Genomic DNA, 17,734 nt, shown 5'->3' with positions numbered 1-17,734 from the left:
CAGCCTCTATTTCGATTTTCCGTTCAGTGTTCCACACATTTTCAAGTTGAACTCTCACTATGTTGCGTTTCTCTGTTACAGAAGAGGTGGAACCAAAAACATGGAGGTTTAGTGTCTCTTGCCTCACAACTGGCAGTCCTAGGGCTCGGACAATGTTTCTGTGAACAAAACTGCGCTGGCTGCCTCCATCTACCAGACAGCGAATTATTTTTCTCTCTTTTGGTCCTACAGCCCATGCCTTAATCGTTTGGAGCAATACTGTTTTCTGGGTATTTGTCTTCACTTTGACTGAGCTGGTCAACGAAGACAACACAGCCTCTGCATTTCCACTATTGCTGGTACTGTCGACTTCTGGTTTAGCTGCAGATTGTTCACAAACTGACAAGTGGTGTTTTCGATTGCACTGCCTGCACAAATTCTTCACTCTGCAGTATTTCGCAATATGTTTTGGACCCAGGCACACAAAACACCGTCCAAGCCTTTTCAGCTTCTCCCTGCGTGCACTTATTGTGAAGTCAGGACAGTTCTCTGGTTTATGGTCATTACTGTCACAAAACACACAGGTTCGCGGCACGACGCTGGCTGTGTGCAAAAGCAGTCGCTGATGGGACGCTCCACTTTCTAGGTTGTTCACAGGCATAGGATGGCTTACCCACATGCTTGTGTTGTGGGCTCGGGCTTTTCCATGTGTGGCTTGGTCTGGTAAGCTGAAGCGCCCGTTCTCTGCTTTGCACTTCATTTTGCAGAAACTGAATCAATTCTGGGACTTTCCATTCATTGGTTGAGTTTTGTTGCCGCGTATAAGCAAGTGCTATGTCTTCTGGAATAAGCTGTAGCAACACTGGACATAGCAGACAGCCGTAAGTATCACTTTGCACTTCAAGAGACTCCAAGCTACGTATCTGGATTTCACATTCATCATATAACTGACTCAAAGCTGCAACATCAGAGGATCTTCTCACAGGTGTCAAGTTCAGTAATTTGGACATATGAGCACTTATCACAATATCCTTCCTCCCAAAACTATTCTGGAGTAATTCTATTGCAGCGTCGTAGTTGACATCTGTCATTGTCAGTCCTGCAATAGTCCGAGCAGCTGCTCCAGTCAGGTAGGATCTCAGGTAAGTGAACTTGTCCGTTTTACATAGTCCATCATTTCTGTGAATAGCTGATTCATACTGTGACCAGAATTCCTGCCATTGGCTTATTTCTCCATCATACTTGGTTATCGTTAGTTTGGGCAGTTTAACCGTCTGTTTGGATTGTGATGAAAATGAGCCGCGGTTTACGTCACTCGCGCGCGCTCTCAGGGCGTCTCCAGCGGTCTCCTGCAATCTAATAATGTTGGTGGTGCGAACCTTCCAAATGAGAATCCGGTCCGTGTAATCCTGTGAGTTCGTTATCTCAGTGTCCAAGTCTTCAGTAGACGTTTCATCTTCTATGATCTTGTCCAAATCCAATAAATTTTCCTCCTTAGAAGATAAAACTGCCAGGAACTCACGCAGTTTATCAATATCTGGATTCTCTTTGCCCACCTCCTCCTCTAGTCGGGTTAACAGCTTCATCGTTGCTGTTCGGATGGTCGACCGTTTCCTCTTTAACCGCTCCAGTCCTTCCGTCATGTTGGCTGCTAAACTGAGCCTTAGCTTCACTTCGTTCAGAAAAATCAAAAAAGTCCTTATTCCCGGGTTTCGGCACCAAAATGTTACGGAGTGAAGCTTCTTCAAACAAAACGGAGGCTCGTATGTCTTTTACTGAACCTTTCTGTTCAGTTCTTTATTGAAGAGAGAAAACGGCGACAGCTGATAACGGCAACAGCTGTTCGTAACCAAGACAACCAAAATATCAACAAAGCAAGATAGTGACAAAACAGAACCAGATACTTAAGCATTCTTCAAAATAAAAGACTTCTTCTATTCAAATAAATCATGTCTTGAACTTAAATATATTTCACTTCATCCTTGTAATTATATACAATCATGTTCAATTCAATTAATAATAATCATGTAATTTATGCTTAACATATAATTGTAAATCAGTCACTTATCATACTGAACAACATATAAGTGTAAAAAAGTCACAACACCCTCACTGTGTATCCCTCTGAAAAATGAACCTATTTAAATAAAGAAATCAAGAAATCCCTCCATGGGTGATACCACGATAGAGAGCGTTCATTTTATAGCGTTAACACCGGTGCTGTAAGTGGTCCAGTATGAAACGGGGGTGATAGAACAACACAGCACTTTTAAATTTCAATAATCAGAATGCAGAAATTGTTTCCGTTGTTTTAAAAGGCTTATGTCAGTCTGCCTTTTCCCCATCGATACGCTTCCCGACCGCCCTGCTGTGCCCTTTATCAAATTATGGGCAAAATTATAGATTTTTTCAACATACTTGTTCGTCAAAACCGTAGGTCTGATATTGAAGTTAGAAAATTAGTTTTTGTTCATTTTTGATATTGTCCTCGTATTAGTGGTAAAAAAAAAAAAACCTTCCTCGCCCTCAAACACAGAGATGGTTCAGCAGCAGAAAAAACTTTTTACTTTTATTTTATCAAGCTGGCCCAGTGCTGGACTTAATGCCAGGTTGGCTACAGGCAGCCTGAGTCAGTCCCACCGCTGTGGGTCAGAATCAGATATCCTGATATAAAGAAACGGTTACCACGACACACCACAAAGCTCTGGTTACTGCCTGCGGGTTTGCACCACTGCTGAGGGGATCTGGGCTGGAGGTGAACGACTGAATAAAAGTTACTGTAGAACCTCAACTGCTAAAGCAGAGGTTCCCAAACTGTGGGGCGCTCACCCTAGGCGGGGTCACCGTGCCATTGAAGGGGGGGCGTGGGAAGCCGTCTGGATGAAAAAAAAACATGAACGCTGTATGCACTGGGTTTTTACCTTAGAATGGCCAACTCTGTTATTCCTCTGTCAATTTGATACAGTAGGGGCTTCCGCACTTCCCATATCTGTGTCCTCTGTCACTTTTATCAGCAGTTAAAACTGTTTAATCCGTTGTTTACATGTCGTAACCTGTTTTTCCGAGCTGCCTTTAAATGCAACAGAAGCGCTACGACGCTCGCGCTGGGTTTACACCTGTGCGGCAGTGAAGGAGGCCTGCTGCTGCAGGGTAAAGCTACGCAGGTGTGTGTTAGAATCATGGCAGCAAACCAGCAAAACACAAAGAACTTTTCACAGTTTTCCCCCAAACTAACAGACTGAGTTGAGTAAAGCTGTTGGATGCAGGTAATGTTAGCTAAAAGATGACTAGCTAATATCAATACAGCACCTTAAGCTTGTTAACAAGTAGCTTGTAGGCTACTAGTGTTGTTGTCTGTGTTCAGCTACGATTCATTTTACCCCCCAAAAAAGTTGATTCCCCCGTTCGTCTGGATCCGGGGCTGAGTATAACAGGGAGTCTCTAAGAATCCACCTCCCACCCCTTTCGCTCACACACATCGTTCAACAAGACAACTATTTGTAAGCCATAGGGGGGCCCAGAAATAGTTTGGAAACCACTAGGGGGGCCCAGGAGAAAAGGTTTGGGAACCACTGTGCTAAAGGAAGATTTGGCCCATTGCATTTGAAGCTCACAAAATATCATTTTCACTAAAGTATTAGTGAAAATACTGTACCAACAATTTGGCATGTTTTGCTTTATGCTGTGGTCCACAGTTAAATCAATCAAGATAACTGAAAAGTAGGGGCGGCCTGACCTATGGAAATACCAGGGGATTCCCTTTTGGTCGCTCCATTAGTGGGTTGGTGGCCGGTGGACTATCCACACAGCTCCAGCGTGCAGCATGCAGCTCTGTGCCAAAATGCACAGCACGCAGCACCGTCTTGTTTTATTTCGCCACAATGCCTTAGACCACGACATTTCAAATGCCTTATGTACCTAGCCCTTTCCCCTCAAAGGTCTTTGCATGGCCCTTCTCTCCAGATCTCTTCAGGGTTTTCTGTGGGTCTGGATACCGAGCTGGTGAGATCAGCTGATCCCTGCTGTAAGCAATGTGGTCAAGTTGTTGTGCCCGATAGGGTAAAAGAAAAGAAAAAAAGTTGGAAAATGCAAAGTATAAAGAGGAGCAGCCGCAACAGGCTACATACTAATTGGCACATGCGCTATAAAATCTTGATCTCTTGATCCCAGACGGAGGAAGCTTCACCGTCGTTTGAACTTCTTACCCGCACCATCAGTTGCTGCCTTTTCACCAAGTTGCATGGCTATTGTCCTGTAGACCAGTGGTGCCCAACTCCTGGGCCGCGGACCGGTACCGGTCCATGGACCAATTGGTACCGGGCCGTGTAAGAAATAATGAAATATTTCCGTTTCATGTCTTATTTGAGTCTGGAGGATCTTTTATTTTGAAAATCCTTTAACCGAATTCTCTCGGTTACTTGTGCGCCAACACTGGGCCCACAAGTAGCAAAATGAGTAAGAAACAGATGTCTTTGGAAAGTTTCTTTGCAAAGGGGAGAAGGCCCAGAGAAGAGACAGGAGAAGGGATTTATCCTGGACCACTAGCGGAACAAGTTGGCGTCGGGCCGGGGGACGGGGCCAATAACTGGGCCCCTCACATGTATCACTTGCGCTACTGGAAACTGTTGGGCTGCGTTTCTTGTTTCATTTTTACCCAGGAAGCACCGTGAGTCAAACAGTCACTGGGACTGACTACTATATATTCCATTGTGGGACAGTAACTTTAACATTACATACACCTTTCTGAACAGGCGAGGGTGCACTTTCTCCGTCTTGTCGAGAAAAGTCGAGCTCATCCCACTTCCCCATGCTGGAGATTTTAGTTTAATAGTAATAATAAATAAAATTACCTTAAAATTAATTACACAGGTGACATCAAGACCCAATAATAGAGTCAGACTGTAATAAAATGAATCTGGTTGTGTGTGTTGTTATTGTGTCCTGCAAACTTTACTTTAATTCTACTTTTTTCTATTTAATCATAAAAAATCAAAGTCAGGCAGAAAGAGAGTCATGAAACAGGAAGCTGGTTTCCTGAAGAAAAGGGGAAGTTTCTATTTTGCATCAGGATAAAAATAAGTCAGACCATTCCTTATTTTAAAGCATTAAAGGTTTTTAAAGAATTAAATCTAAACGTTTTGAGAGATTGGATAAAACCCAGAGTAAAATATTTAAAATAATGACTTATAATTATGCAATAATTAATATTGGTTTAACCAGTGGTTGATGTTGATTTGATTATAAGAATATTTACACTTACTCTTACACTTGTGGAAGTACTTAAAGGTGAAACAAGTAACTGTAACATGGTATCAGATAATTACAATAATGGATTATTATTGGTTTCTTTTCAGAAGTATCTGTAATAACTCACATTATGATTGTAATAAGAGTAACTAATAAGTTATGGTTATTATAACATTATAAATGAATGTTGAATCAGATAAACTAAAAGGTTAGAAATGTGATTTTGACATTGAACTTGAAAAGGTGTAAAATGTTGTAACTGTAATTAAAGGTCACTGATGTTGTGTGGGAGGTAGATGGGAGGTGAAAGGTCAGGGGAAAAGAGGAACTGATAGGAGAATGGAGGTGACCAAAGCCTTATTGCTAAACTTCAACTTGCCTAAGAAAAGGTTGGGCAGGAAACAGAGGTAGGAGGAACTGTTGAGCAACTTGGGGACATTAGAACAGAGATCCGGTCATAAGGTCTCCAGGGTGATGGAGATGAGATCATCTGTCCAAGCAGTCAGCCAATGAGACAGGCACAGCAACAAAGCTAGCCAATGCAAACGCACCAAAAGGTGGATAAACCCTTTATAAGGTGGGTGCAAAAGAGGAATCGTTGGTTGGATCCTTCAGGCAGCTTCGAGCCAAGATCGAGATGGACAAAGAACTCTGCAGAAGAAGAGCCGGGGCCACAGAACCGGAGACTGTTCTGCACATGGGGACCAACCCGTTAGCCCCGCAACATGTGGCTTCAAATCGCACTTCTCTCAACAGCTGGGTTTAGAACCCCAAAGACAAAGACCAAGGCAAAGATGAAGATAAAGGCAAAGAACAAAGGCAAAGAGGAAGAACTGGTGTGTTCCTTCCGTGGGACCAGGAAGATCGTGAGACGAGGAGAAGGGAGCTACAGAGCTGCAAGACAAGAAGCTGAGGACCACTACGCGCATGAGGAAGTCACCCTGATGCCCGAGACCTGCTGCTCTGAGTCAGTACTCTTCCTGTACTGGGAACCTCCTGCTGCTGCAACACCTTCTTCATCATCAGGCCAGTTCTGGGGTTCAAGATGCCAAACTCTGTCCGTCTCTCTCAAAGTTTCCCTTTTTTAGCTCTCAGTGTCAGCATTAGGGAAAGATAGGCTAGATTATTGATTTTACTTATTTGATTATTTCTGCTAGTGAATTAAGCTGTACTGACTCTTGCAAAAATTGCCTTACTAATAAAATAATTACCATTTAAGAAAATCTAAAAGATGTTGTGGACATTCAATTAATGAGTCACCTTAAAGTTCTTTGATGGTTGTGAAATAGCTATGAAGTTTGATTCTGGGAGGAAAAAGTAGAAATGTTTTATAGGTTGCTTTTAGCCAAAACTAAAATAATGACCTTGGGACTTAAATCTAAGTCACTAAATTTAATCTAGCCGTTAACAAGTGCCGTTATTTTAGGAAAGGAGCTACCGTTAACAGGAGTGGTTGTAGGGGTTATGTCGCTGTGAGGGCTACTCAGCGGATTGCCCCTCAACTGTAAAAGGTCATAACTTCTGGATCGAAGGTAGTCAGAGCTAGACGAGTCCTTTCCGACCCCAGTTTAAACAGATAATTCTCCACAAACTATCGCCAGGGTAAGACCCGAGTTTCTGGGGGTTTTCCGGACCTGTTAGACAGAGAACTGGGCAGTAGTGAGTCCGAAGGGTTGTGAGGAGTAGGCGGGACTTACTATTGGGTAGTAACAGACAGTCTATAATCAGACATTGAAGCGATTTGAAACCATTCTTCCCTGGCACCTCCAGACCCGGGCACCCATCTGGGCCGGGCCGGGCCGGGGGGCAGCCGCCCCCTCAGCTCCCCTCCCCCGCTCCGCGCCTGTCCCGAACCGGCAGGTGAGCCTCACATTACAAGCCTGCTCTGCATAACATGCGGAGCTAATGAGGCAATGAAGCCTTCAAAATACTTCGCCACGTAGAGACCAAGCACACTGTGGATATAAGCAACAACATATAAGGGTGTCATTGTCTCTTATCACTCCCAGAAGGAACCGTCTCGTTGCAGAGAAACAAGCTCAGGGCTCCCATTAGTCATTATCGTGAGTTAAAATTTTCACAAAAGCAAAATTTTCGTTTTTGTGGCACATCTGTATCTTATTTTGAAGGGATATGTAAACGTTACCATAGCGACCAGAGTCAGAGAGCGTTTGGGTAGTGGTGGAGAGGAGATGAGTAGAGCTTGTGAGTTTTAAGTCTGGTTTAGACGGAAAGATTTAAGAATTGTCGGCCAATTTTCCAAACCTCTGTGATCACAGAGCTGATTAAAGTACAACAGGTTTGATCGGTTCGTGTGTCCAAGGCACACCAAGGCAACACACCACACACGAATCGATTTCAGTCACGAACATCCCGATTCCAGAGGATAATCCAGTACCACCCTCCCCCAACATAGCGGGAATTTAGAATAACCAAACACAGATGACTATGTATATAGTGATAGCTTGTGGAGTCATTTTAAGAGATAAAAGACGTAACAAAAAGAAAAGGCGGTGGATAAAAGATGATGGGAGCAGCAGCTATATTTGCTGCACTTTGATTTGGAGGTGACTATGTTTTTTCATAGTTAACAATTTAACTGAATAAACATAATAAACATATATAATAATGACCTGTAATAATAAACATTTCCACATATCTCCGATATCCACCAGACTCTCAGTTGCGCAATATGTCAGCTGTTTGGGATTCCCCCTGTTCTTACGTCAACACGCTTTCTGATTGGCATTGGATGTTTAGCAATATAATGCTAATTAATTTCTTAAAAGTCATACAAAGTGATTTCCTAATCAAATGTCTTAAAATCTGCATTATGTGGAAGTTTTTTCATAAAGACATAATATTAACTCAAGCAGGGACAGATTTACATCGGATCTTTCAGGATGTCATAATTGTTATCTTATCTAGCACCACAGCTGAAATATGCACTGCCTTTGGGTTTTATTTGCTGCAGCTCCTGGTCTCCCAAATTTCAGAGCAGTGGTAGCTAGCAGTGTCCCCCTGGGTGGAGGACTGTCCAGCTCTGCCTCTCTGGAGGTGGCCTTCTACACCTTCTTGCAGCAGCTCAAGCCAGGTGAGTCCAAGTGGAGCTCCAGACTTAGATATTCAGCACAAAACTTTACTAAGACACACTTCCAATGGCTTATTACATTTGGTGCAAGTGCACACTATGTTAATAAAAATGTAATACAAAATGCAAGCAACTAAACATCATTTGTCATTCTATGAGTAATTATGTATGTTAGATTATGACAGTTCTGGTGAGAATCTAACATACATACTTATCAGTGTTGGAGTATGTGGAATGGTCAAGAAACAAATCACAATCGTAAATTTAGCCTTAATATGTTCATACTCTCAATACGAGTAAATGTCTTATGTGTCAATCACAATATTTTCATATCATCAACAATTCCCTGACATCCTTCTGTCTGGAGAGATGTCAGGAAATTGTTGATGACTTAAGTGAGTATGTAGAGTACATTTCAATTAGTTGGTTTTCTGGCACAGACCTGTAATTTTTTGATAATTAAAATTTTATTGATTTTCTGGATACAATCACACATTAAACCCCACCAAACTTTCCTCTCTTTCATCCCCAGGGCACAAACATACATTGCATGTTACAGTCTTCTCAGATAGCAAACGATGGTAATTCAATGTTGAATTATGGTCAAAAAGGTTGATTTTTGGTTAAGGTAAAAATTGTGATTGCTTTATGGTGGATCAGCCATCAAACAATCATCCAGTTCTAGCCAATTACCCACTGTTGAAAATATATCACTGAATCAATGTTGTTTTGTGGTTGAATTCTAATTGAAATGCCAACGCCTGATCCAGTGTTTTTCCACCCTGGTCCTCAAGGCAAACTGACCTGCAGGTTTTAGATGTTCCTCTGCTTAAACGCATCCCATTCAGATGATTGCAATTCAGTAAAACCCTGCTAATCAGGCATCAATAGAAATTTATGTGTGCTGAAGCAGGGGAATGCCTAAAACTTTCAGGGTAGTGTGCCTTGAGGACCAGGGTTGAAAAACACTCACTCAATTTATGCTGTTTGTTGCACCCCTTGCCCCCCTTTCCTCCCCCTTAAGTAAAATGTAATATTAATGCCATCTTGTCATTTTTTAAGTTTGTGTACACACATTTTTGGAATGTAAGATAACTTTAAAAAACATAATACCCACCGTCTGCCAACAAAATTGTGTGTTTAACATCAGTGAAGAAACTTTTAATGGTATGATGTAACATAAAAACATAAAATGATTAATGAACAAAAAATATTAATGAATCAATATTGATTCATTAACTTTGATTTAATATAAAATCAACACAAATGTCGATGTAGATCCACATTCAGCTGATAACTAAATCAACATTGATTCAGTGTCGGTTATGGTTTAAACCCCAACATTGATTCAAAATGTAAATTAACGACCACTTTCAATATCGTTTCATTGTCAATGTGGATTCAATGCTTCTACCTAACGTTATTTCAACATTAGGCAGAAACATATTTCTGCCTAAAGAAATATGGCACAAATATGTTTCTGCCATATTTCTTTTTTTGTATGTGTTGCCCCTGTTCTTTCCTGTGCTCCCACAGATAATGGAGAGAAACTGGGAAAAGTGCTGGCATGTCAACAGGCTGAACACACCCACGCTGGTGTACCATGTGGTATTATGGACCAGTTTGTGTCTGTTTTTGCCAGGGAGGGACAGGCTTTACTCATTGATTGCAGGTAAAGGGAAACATCCAGGTGGAGGACATCAATCCTCCTTCATTAACTGTTCTAGTCTATTATCTCTATGAAATAGAAAACAAATCATTGTCATAAGTCGTATTTGTTTTTGTTCTGAGTTAGGTCCCTGGAAGCCACCTCAGTACCTCTGGCAGATCCAAGCTTGGTCATCCTCATTACCAACTCTAACGTAAAGCACTCGCTGACTGGCAGTGAGTACCCAATAAGACGCAGACATTGTGAGCAGGCTGCCTCTGCACTGGGAAAAGACAGTCTGAGAGATGTTACAATAAAAGAACTAGAAGGTATGGAGTGGTTTGGTTTTGTATCTAAGAGCCTGTTAGTTTTTATGTAAAACCACATGCTTCAGATTTTTAATGTCTTACTTTATTCAGTTTTTATATGCCAGAAAATAATATCCATCCATCCATCCATCCATCCATTTTCTTCCGCTTATCCGGGGTCGGGTCGCGGGGGCAGCAGTTTCAGAAGGGAGGCCCAGACTTCCCTCTCCCCAGCCACTTCTTCCAGCTCCTCCGGGGGAATCCCAAGGCGTTCCCAGGCCAGCCGAGAGACGTAATCCCTCCAGCGTGTCCTGGGTCTTCCCCGAGGCCTCCTCCCGGTGGGACGTGCCCGGAACACCTCACCAGGGAGGCGTCCAGGAGGCATCCTTACCAGATGCCCGAGCCACCTCAACTGGCTCCTCTCGACGTGGAGGAGCAGCGGCTCTACTCTGAGTCCCTCCCGGATGACCGAGCTTCTCACCCTATCTCTAAGGGAGAGCCCAGCCACCCTGCGGAGGAAACCCATTTCGGCCGCTTGTACCCGTGATCTCGTTCTTTCGGTCATGACCCAAAGCTCATGACCATAGATGAGGGTGGGAACGTAGATCGACCGGTAAATCGAGAGCTTCGCTTTTTGGCTCAGCTCTCTCTTCACCACGACGGACCGGTACAGCGCCCGCTTCACGGCAGACGCTGCCCCAATCCGCCTGTCGATCTCCCGCTCCCTTCTTCCCTCATTCGTGAACAAGATCCCCAGATACTTAAACTCCTCCACTTGAGGCAGGACGACCCCCCTGACCCGGAGAAGGCACTCTACCCTTTTCCGGCTCAAGACCATGGCCTCGGATTTGGAGGCACTGAGCCTCATCCCGGCCGCTTCACACTCGGCTGCGAACCGCTCCAGTGAGAGCTGCAGATCACGTTCCGATGAAGCCAACAGGACCACATCATCCGCAAAAAGCAGAGATGCGATCCTAAGGCCACCAAAACGGATCCCCTCAACACCTCGGCTGCGCCTAGAAATTCTGTCCATAAAAGTAATGAACAGAATCGGTGACAAAGGGCAGCCTTGGCGGAGTCCAACTCTCACCGGAAACGAGCCCGACTTACTGCCGGCAATGCGGACCAGACTCTGACACCGGTCATACAGGGACCTGACAGCCCGTATCAAAGGGCCCGGTACCCCATACTCCCGGAGTACCCCCACAGGTCCCCCCGAGGGACACGGTCGAACGCCTTCTCCAAGTCCACAAAACACATGTAGACTGGTTGGGCGAACTCCCATGCACCCTCCAGGACCCCGCTGAGGGTGTAGAGCTGGTCCAGTGTTCCACGACCAGGACGAAAACCACACTGCTCTTCCTGAATCCGAGGTTCGACTATCCGACGGACCCTCCTCTCCAGGACCCCTGAATAGACCTTACCAGGGAGGCTTAAGAGTGTGATCCCCCTGTAATTGGAGCACACCCTCCGGTCCCCCTTTTTAAACAGGGGGACCACCACCCCAGTCTGCCAGTCCAGGGGAACTGCCCCCGATGTCCATGCGATATTGCAGAGTCGCGTTAGCCAACACAACCCCGCAACATCCAGAGCCTTAAGGAACTCCGGGCGGATCTCATCCACCCCCGGGGCCCTGCCACAGAGGAGCTTTTTGACCACCTCGGCGACCTCGTCCCCAGAGATTGGAGAGCCCAGCCCAGAGTCCCCATGCTCAGCTTCCTCAACAGAAGGCATGTTGGTGGGATTGAGGAGGTCTTCGAAGTATTCCGCCCACCGGCCCACAACGTCCCGAGTTGAGGTCAGCAGCGCACCATCCCCACTATAAACAGTGTTGGTGCTGCACTGCTTCCCCCTCCTGAGACGCCGGATGGTGGACCAGAATCGCCTCGAAGCCGTACGGAAGTCTGTCTCCATGGCCTCTCCAAACTCCTCCCACGCCCGAGTTTTTGCCTCAGCGACAACCCGAGCCGCATGCCGTTTCGCCTGCCGGTACCTATCAGCTGCTTCTGGAATCCCACAGGCCAAAAAGGCCCGGTAGGACTCCTTCTTCAGCTTGACAGCATCCCTCACCGAAGGTGTCCACCAACGGGTTCGAGGGTTGCCGCCGCGACAGGCACCAACAACCTTGCGGCCGCAGCTCCGATAGGCCGCCTCGGCAATGGAGGTACGGAACATGGTCCACTCAGACTCAATGTCCCCCACCTCCCCCGGAACGTGTTCGAAGTTCTGCCGGAGATGAGAGTTGAAGCTCCGTCTCACAGGGGACTCCGCCAGACGTTCCCAGCAGACCCTCACTACACGTTTGGGCCTGCCAGGTCTGACCGGCTTCCTCCCCCACCACCGGAGCCAACTCGTCACCAGGTAGTGGTCAGTGGACAGCTCTGCACCTCTCTTCACCCGAGTGTCCAAGACATACGGCCGCAAATCCGATGAGACGATGACAAAGTCAATCATCGAACTGCGGCCTAGGGCGTCCTGGTGCCAAGTGCACATATGGACGCCCTTATGCCTGAACATGGTGTTCGTGATGGACAATCCGTGACGAGCACAGAAGTCCAACAACAGAACACCGCTTGGGTTCAGATCGGGGGGGCCGTTCCTCCCAACCACGCCTCTCCAGGTCTCACTGTCATTGCCCACGTGAGCGTTGAAGTCTCCCAGTAGAACAAGGGAGTCCCCAGGAGGGGCACTCTCCAGTACCCCCTCTAAGGACTCCAAGAAGGGTGGGTAATCTGAACTGCCGTTCGGCCCGTAAGCACAAACAACAGTCAGAACCCGTCCCCCACCCGTAGGCGGAGGGAGGCTACCCTCTCGTTCACCGGGGTGAACACCAATGTACAGGCGCCCAGATGGGGGCAACAAGTATGCCCACTCCAGCCCGGCGCCTCTCACCGTGGGCAACTCCAGAGTGGAAGTACGTCCAGCCCCTCTCAAGGAGACTGGTTCCAGAACCAGAGCCATGCGTCGAGGTGAGGCCGACTATTTCTAGCCGGAACCTCTCAGCCTCGCACACTAGCTCCGGCTCCTTCCCCACCAGAGAGGTGACGTTCCACGTCCCAAGAGCCAGCTTCTGCAGCCGAGGATCAGACCGCCAGGGTCCCCTCCCTTGGCTGCCGCCCATAGCACAATGCACCCGACCCCTTTGGCCCCTCGGACAGGTGGTGAGCCCATCGGAAGGGGGACCCACGTCTCCTCTTCGGGCTGAGCCCGGCCGGGCTCCGTGGGTAAAAGCCCGGCCACCAGGCGCTCGCCATCGTGCCCCACCTCCAGGCCTGGCTCCAGAGTGGGGCCCCGGTGACCCGCGTCCGGGCGAGGGAAAACGCAGTCCAAAGTTCGTATTCATCATAGGGGTCTTCGGGCTGCACTTTGTCTGGTTCCTCACCTAGGACCTGTCTGCCTTGGGTGACCCTACCAGGGGCATAAAGCCCCAGACAGTATAGCTCCTAGGATCATTGGGACACTCAAACCCCTCCACCACGATAAGGTGGCAGCCCAAGGAGAGGAAAAGCACCGGAACTGAGCCTTTTTTCATTCAGTGTCATCAACAGAAAGAAAAAAGGCCGGAAGAGACGATAACGACGATAATTAAAATGAGATCGATAGGTTTAATTTATCGTTCGATTAATTGTTTATTGTTTATCGTGACAGGCCTAAGGCCAAGGCAGATTCCTTTTGAGGAAAATTATTGTAAGGTTTTATTGATAGCTGTCCATTGCACTAAATTGCAGTTGGAATCAAACATTTAGTGTATCCAAAAACATAACTTCTTTTCCCCTCATTTCCATGTTGTAAATGTCAAACTGAGCGAATCTTTTATTCTTTCTAGTCAAGTTTACATTCTCTAATAATTGTGGACAAACTATTGATATTTTCTTTGCATGGAGGTCGATTGGAGATGCACCTATGAATGTATTTTAAGAGTGAAAAAGCTCAGATGTTTGTATTATAACTTTCTATAGGCCCTCATATATTCAGTGTGACAGAATTGCTTTTTTACTTAATTACTTTCCATGTCTGTTTTTCCCGTGTTGAATGCTTTCTTCCTTTTGCCATTCCATGTTAGTAAACTTTTTGATTTGCATTTGTGGACTGGATGGTAATAACTGCATGTCATTAGCAACTTTAGAAATACATTTACTTGGAGAAACTGGTGATTTGTTCAATTACATACAGTATTCCACCTACTGTGTAATTTTGCATAAACAGCATTTTCTCAAAAAAATGTTAAGTCATATTCCAATAGATCTATATTGTGAGTATTTTCTTTCTTTGTCCTGGGAAATGGACCAGTCTTTAATAGTGACTTGAGCACAGCAGGTCCTAAAGCTGGTCAGTAAATGAATCATCTGGGTTAATCGCTTTAATCTTCATACTGAATCAGTAATCAAGAGCTACGGTGACATGGAAAGTTAGCTGACTTTCTCAATACATGGCAGTCTTAGATCATTCTCTTGATTTGGTTTCTTACTCAAGTCAAGGATTCACCAAAAATACTGCTCACTCACTGTGAGGTGGATGATAAATCAGATATAAAAACAATGAGTCATCAAGGACAGAAGTGGGGAAAAAAAGAATGCTTGTTTTACTACAAACAATGGGTAATCTAATCAGATTTTTTTCAACCTACAAGCACACAAACTTATTTTCATTACCTAACTTAACCCTTCTCTTTAAAAAAGTTATTTCTTTTTACTCAAGGTCCTCTGAAGACCAATCATTTAGTCAAGTTCCTTTCATATTTCCACAATTCCCAACATTTCAGAGGCCAAGGAGAAGCTGGATGATGTAACTTATCGAAGAGCTCGTCATGTTGTTGAGGAAATACAGAGAACTGTCCAAGCTGCTGAAGCCCTAAAGAAAGGGTCCTACAAGGAATTTGGCCAGCTCATGGTGGAAAGCCACAATTCTTTGAGGTAAAGGTAAATATGATTGTGAACAGAAACCACGAGGTGCTCAGTAACATGATCTGCTTGTCAGGGACCTGTATGAGGTGAGCTGCCAAGAACTGGACGAACTGGTTTCTGCCGCCATGGAGGTAGAGGGGGTCTTTGGCAGTAGAATGACTGGTGGAGGGTTCGGGGGATGCACCGTGACTTTGCTACTGGCACATGCCATTGACAAGGCCATACTACACATCCAGGTAAAAACAAGACCCTTTCAGATTAAGGTATTTCGGTATAAGCTGCAGGGAGTTTCACTTGTTGGTCTGTGACTGTTTTTCTTTTTTTATATTACTGTTCTGTTTGCTCTTACGAAATAGACGTTAACTTTGAATGGATGTTAATCTTTTACAAAGCTAGATTATCTTTTTTCTAGTCTTAAATTTTTACAGCCAAAAGAACAAAATAGTGGATTTTTTTATCTGTATCAGCCATTATGGAATAAAGAACTTCCAGGATATCTTCTTCACAAGACTGTAATACATCAATTAAATGCTTTCAGTTATTCTTTCTTCAGATCTACTGCAATACAGCTTCAAAGGACGTTGTTGGTGGTGCACCACACAGACAGTTGTTCTGACTTCTCTCTGTATGTGGCCCCACTGCCATGGTATAAAGTTTGGTGATGACCAAACTTTATGATGGTATTGTTTGGGTAGGTTGGGTGATATTGAATGGGATGATGAAAACAATTCTTTCAGAGTGGGTCTCAAGTCCCTAACAGACTACTTGATAAAGTTATTTGAAGAAAATATTGAACTAAGGAAATCATGTTGGACTTCCAAGCACGCAGAACCTTGATTTTCTGGAATTCCAGACTGTCCACTCAAAGATTCCCTGTAGTCATAGCTCCTAATCACGGCCAAGTTGTTGTTATTATATGTATATTTCTGATCTTTGTATTTGTATATGTTTATATTTGTTACTGCTGTCTGTGTGTCCGTCTTATGATCTTCTGCTGCCTTCTTGGCCAGATCACCCTTGTGAGAAAGGTCTTGACCTCAATGGGTTTTTAAAGGATTAATAATAATTAGAAAGAACAGGGAATAAAGGTCTAAGAAAAATTGTTCCATGTTTATTCCTGAACTGTCACAACTTTTTTCAATTGATTTTTGACTCCTGTTTATAATCTTACTGTGCATTTTTCCTTACAATAGGAAAAATACAGTGGAACTCCAACTTTCTACGTTACAACTCCTTCAGAAGGATCAAGGACTCTCAGTCTGATTTGACCTCGCTTCTTACTTCTGCTGTTTGAGAATCTACATTTTCTGCACACACTGAAAGGCATCTGGAATCACCCCAGTATTTGAATGAACTTTTTACCACAATGATGCATTGCTTTGTCATATGCTAGATAAAAATTGCACCGTTTTTAGTTCATGACATGTACAGGTACAAAGTGATTGTACTTTTATACTTCAAAATAAATCATACTTTTAGATACAGTGATTTTCTTTTATATTTTTAAAAAATAAAATGCTTGTATCTAAACTGTTGAAGATGTATTCAAATGTAGGTCTGTTGTCGTGTGCACCCTCATTAACTTCGATACCCCCAACTAAGATGGGTGTTGCGGAAAATGCACTCCAAAATATGGTTACATTTCACAAGAAAGACATTTCACAACCAAGTAACATTTGCACATGTTGCAACCGTTATTACAGTGGTCCCCAAACTTTTTCCTGTGAGGGCCACATAACTTCTTCCTTCTCTGGTGGGGGGCCGGAGTCACTTTGTAACAGAAAAAGTGAAACAGAAAAAGACGATTGCAGGAGTGCCTAAATGTAAAAAATATGTCGTTTTTCAGAAAGCACAATCAAATAACCCTCTCTCTCTTTTTTCACAGAAAAAAAAATCCAGGATTATAGTCCGTATTTTCCGAACTATGAGCCGCACCGGACTATAAGCCACAACCCCAAAGTTTTTTTTTGTTTTTTAAACCAGTAAACATACATCTAAGCCTCAAATATCTCTGCCGCTCTAGGTTTTCCACAACGATGCAGCAGCAGCAGAGGGGGGCGGACACGCAAAATTTGAGTCATAACAGGTCAATTGAATATCACATTTATTACGGTTGAAAAACGAAAAAGTTGCCAAGATCAGATTTAACAAAACTTATTACGGTAGTTTCTGAACGGTAACTGTAACAGTAAAAGCGCGGATCCTTCGTGTTGCTAGTAGCATGTGTTAATCAGTGGTCCCAACCTGTTTATTACCGCGGACCGGTCAAGACTTGGACATTTTGTTGCGGCCCGGGAGGGAGAGGAGGAGGAGGCGGAGGGGGGATGAACAGTCAGATAAGGCATGTTGGTGTTCCCACTAAATACCGATTAATATGCCCTATTTGGGTTGTCTTGGCACTTTTATCGCAGCCTGTGGGGTTTTCCCTGACTTGGAACGAGAATAAAACCAGCTGAATGTGACAAGTAGTCAATGAAAAAGCGCAGTGACGTCAGAACAGAGGGGAATCCCAAACAGCTGACATATCGCGCAACTGTGAGTCCGGTGGATATCGGTG

General features: G+C 44.5%; 1 protein-coding gene across 1 annotated transcript in view; it reads left to right on the top strand.

Annotated features, from left to right (window-relative positions):
- The window catches only part of galk1 (galactokinase 1), a 37,747-nt gene extending 21,082 nt beyond the window's left edge, over positions 1-16,665 (top strand). The window contains exons 3-8 of the mRNA XM_008438117.3: positions 8,201-8,320; positions 9,854-9,989; positions 10,113-10,294; positions 15,036-15,186; positions 15,251-15,413; positions 16,371-16,665. Of these exons, the coding sequence (XP_008436339.1) occupies positions 8,201-8,320; positions 9,854-9,989; positions 10,113-10,294; positions 15,036-15,186; positions 15,251-15,413; positions 16,371-16,445 (827 nt within the window). The 3' untranslated portion in view covers positions 16,446-16,665. The remainder of the gene's footprint in view (positions 1-8,200; positions 8,321-9,853; positions 9,990-10,112; positions 10,295-15,035; positions 15,187-15,250; positions 15,414-16,370) is intronic.
- Positions 16,666-17,734: the final 1,069 nt, after the last annotated feature.

This window comes from Poecilia reticulata, chromosome 19 (assembly GCF_904066995.2).
Source record: "Poecilia reticulata chromosome 19, P_reticulata-male-v2, whole genome shotgun sequence".
NCBI lineage: Eukaryota > Metazoa > Chordata > Actinopteri > Cyprinodontiformes > Poeciliidae > Poecilia > Poecilia reticulata.
This window is presented reverse-complemented; position numbering and strand designations above follow the sequence as displayed.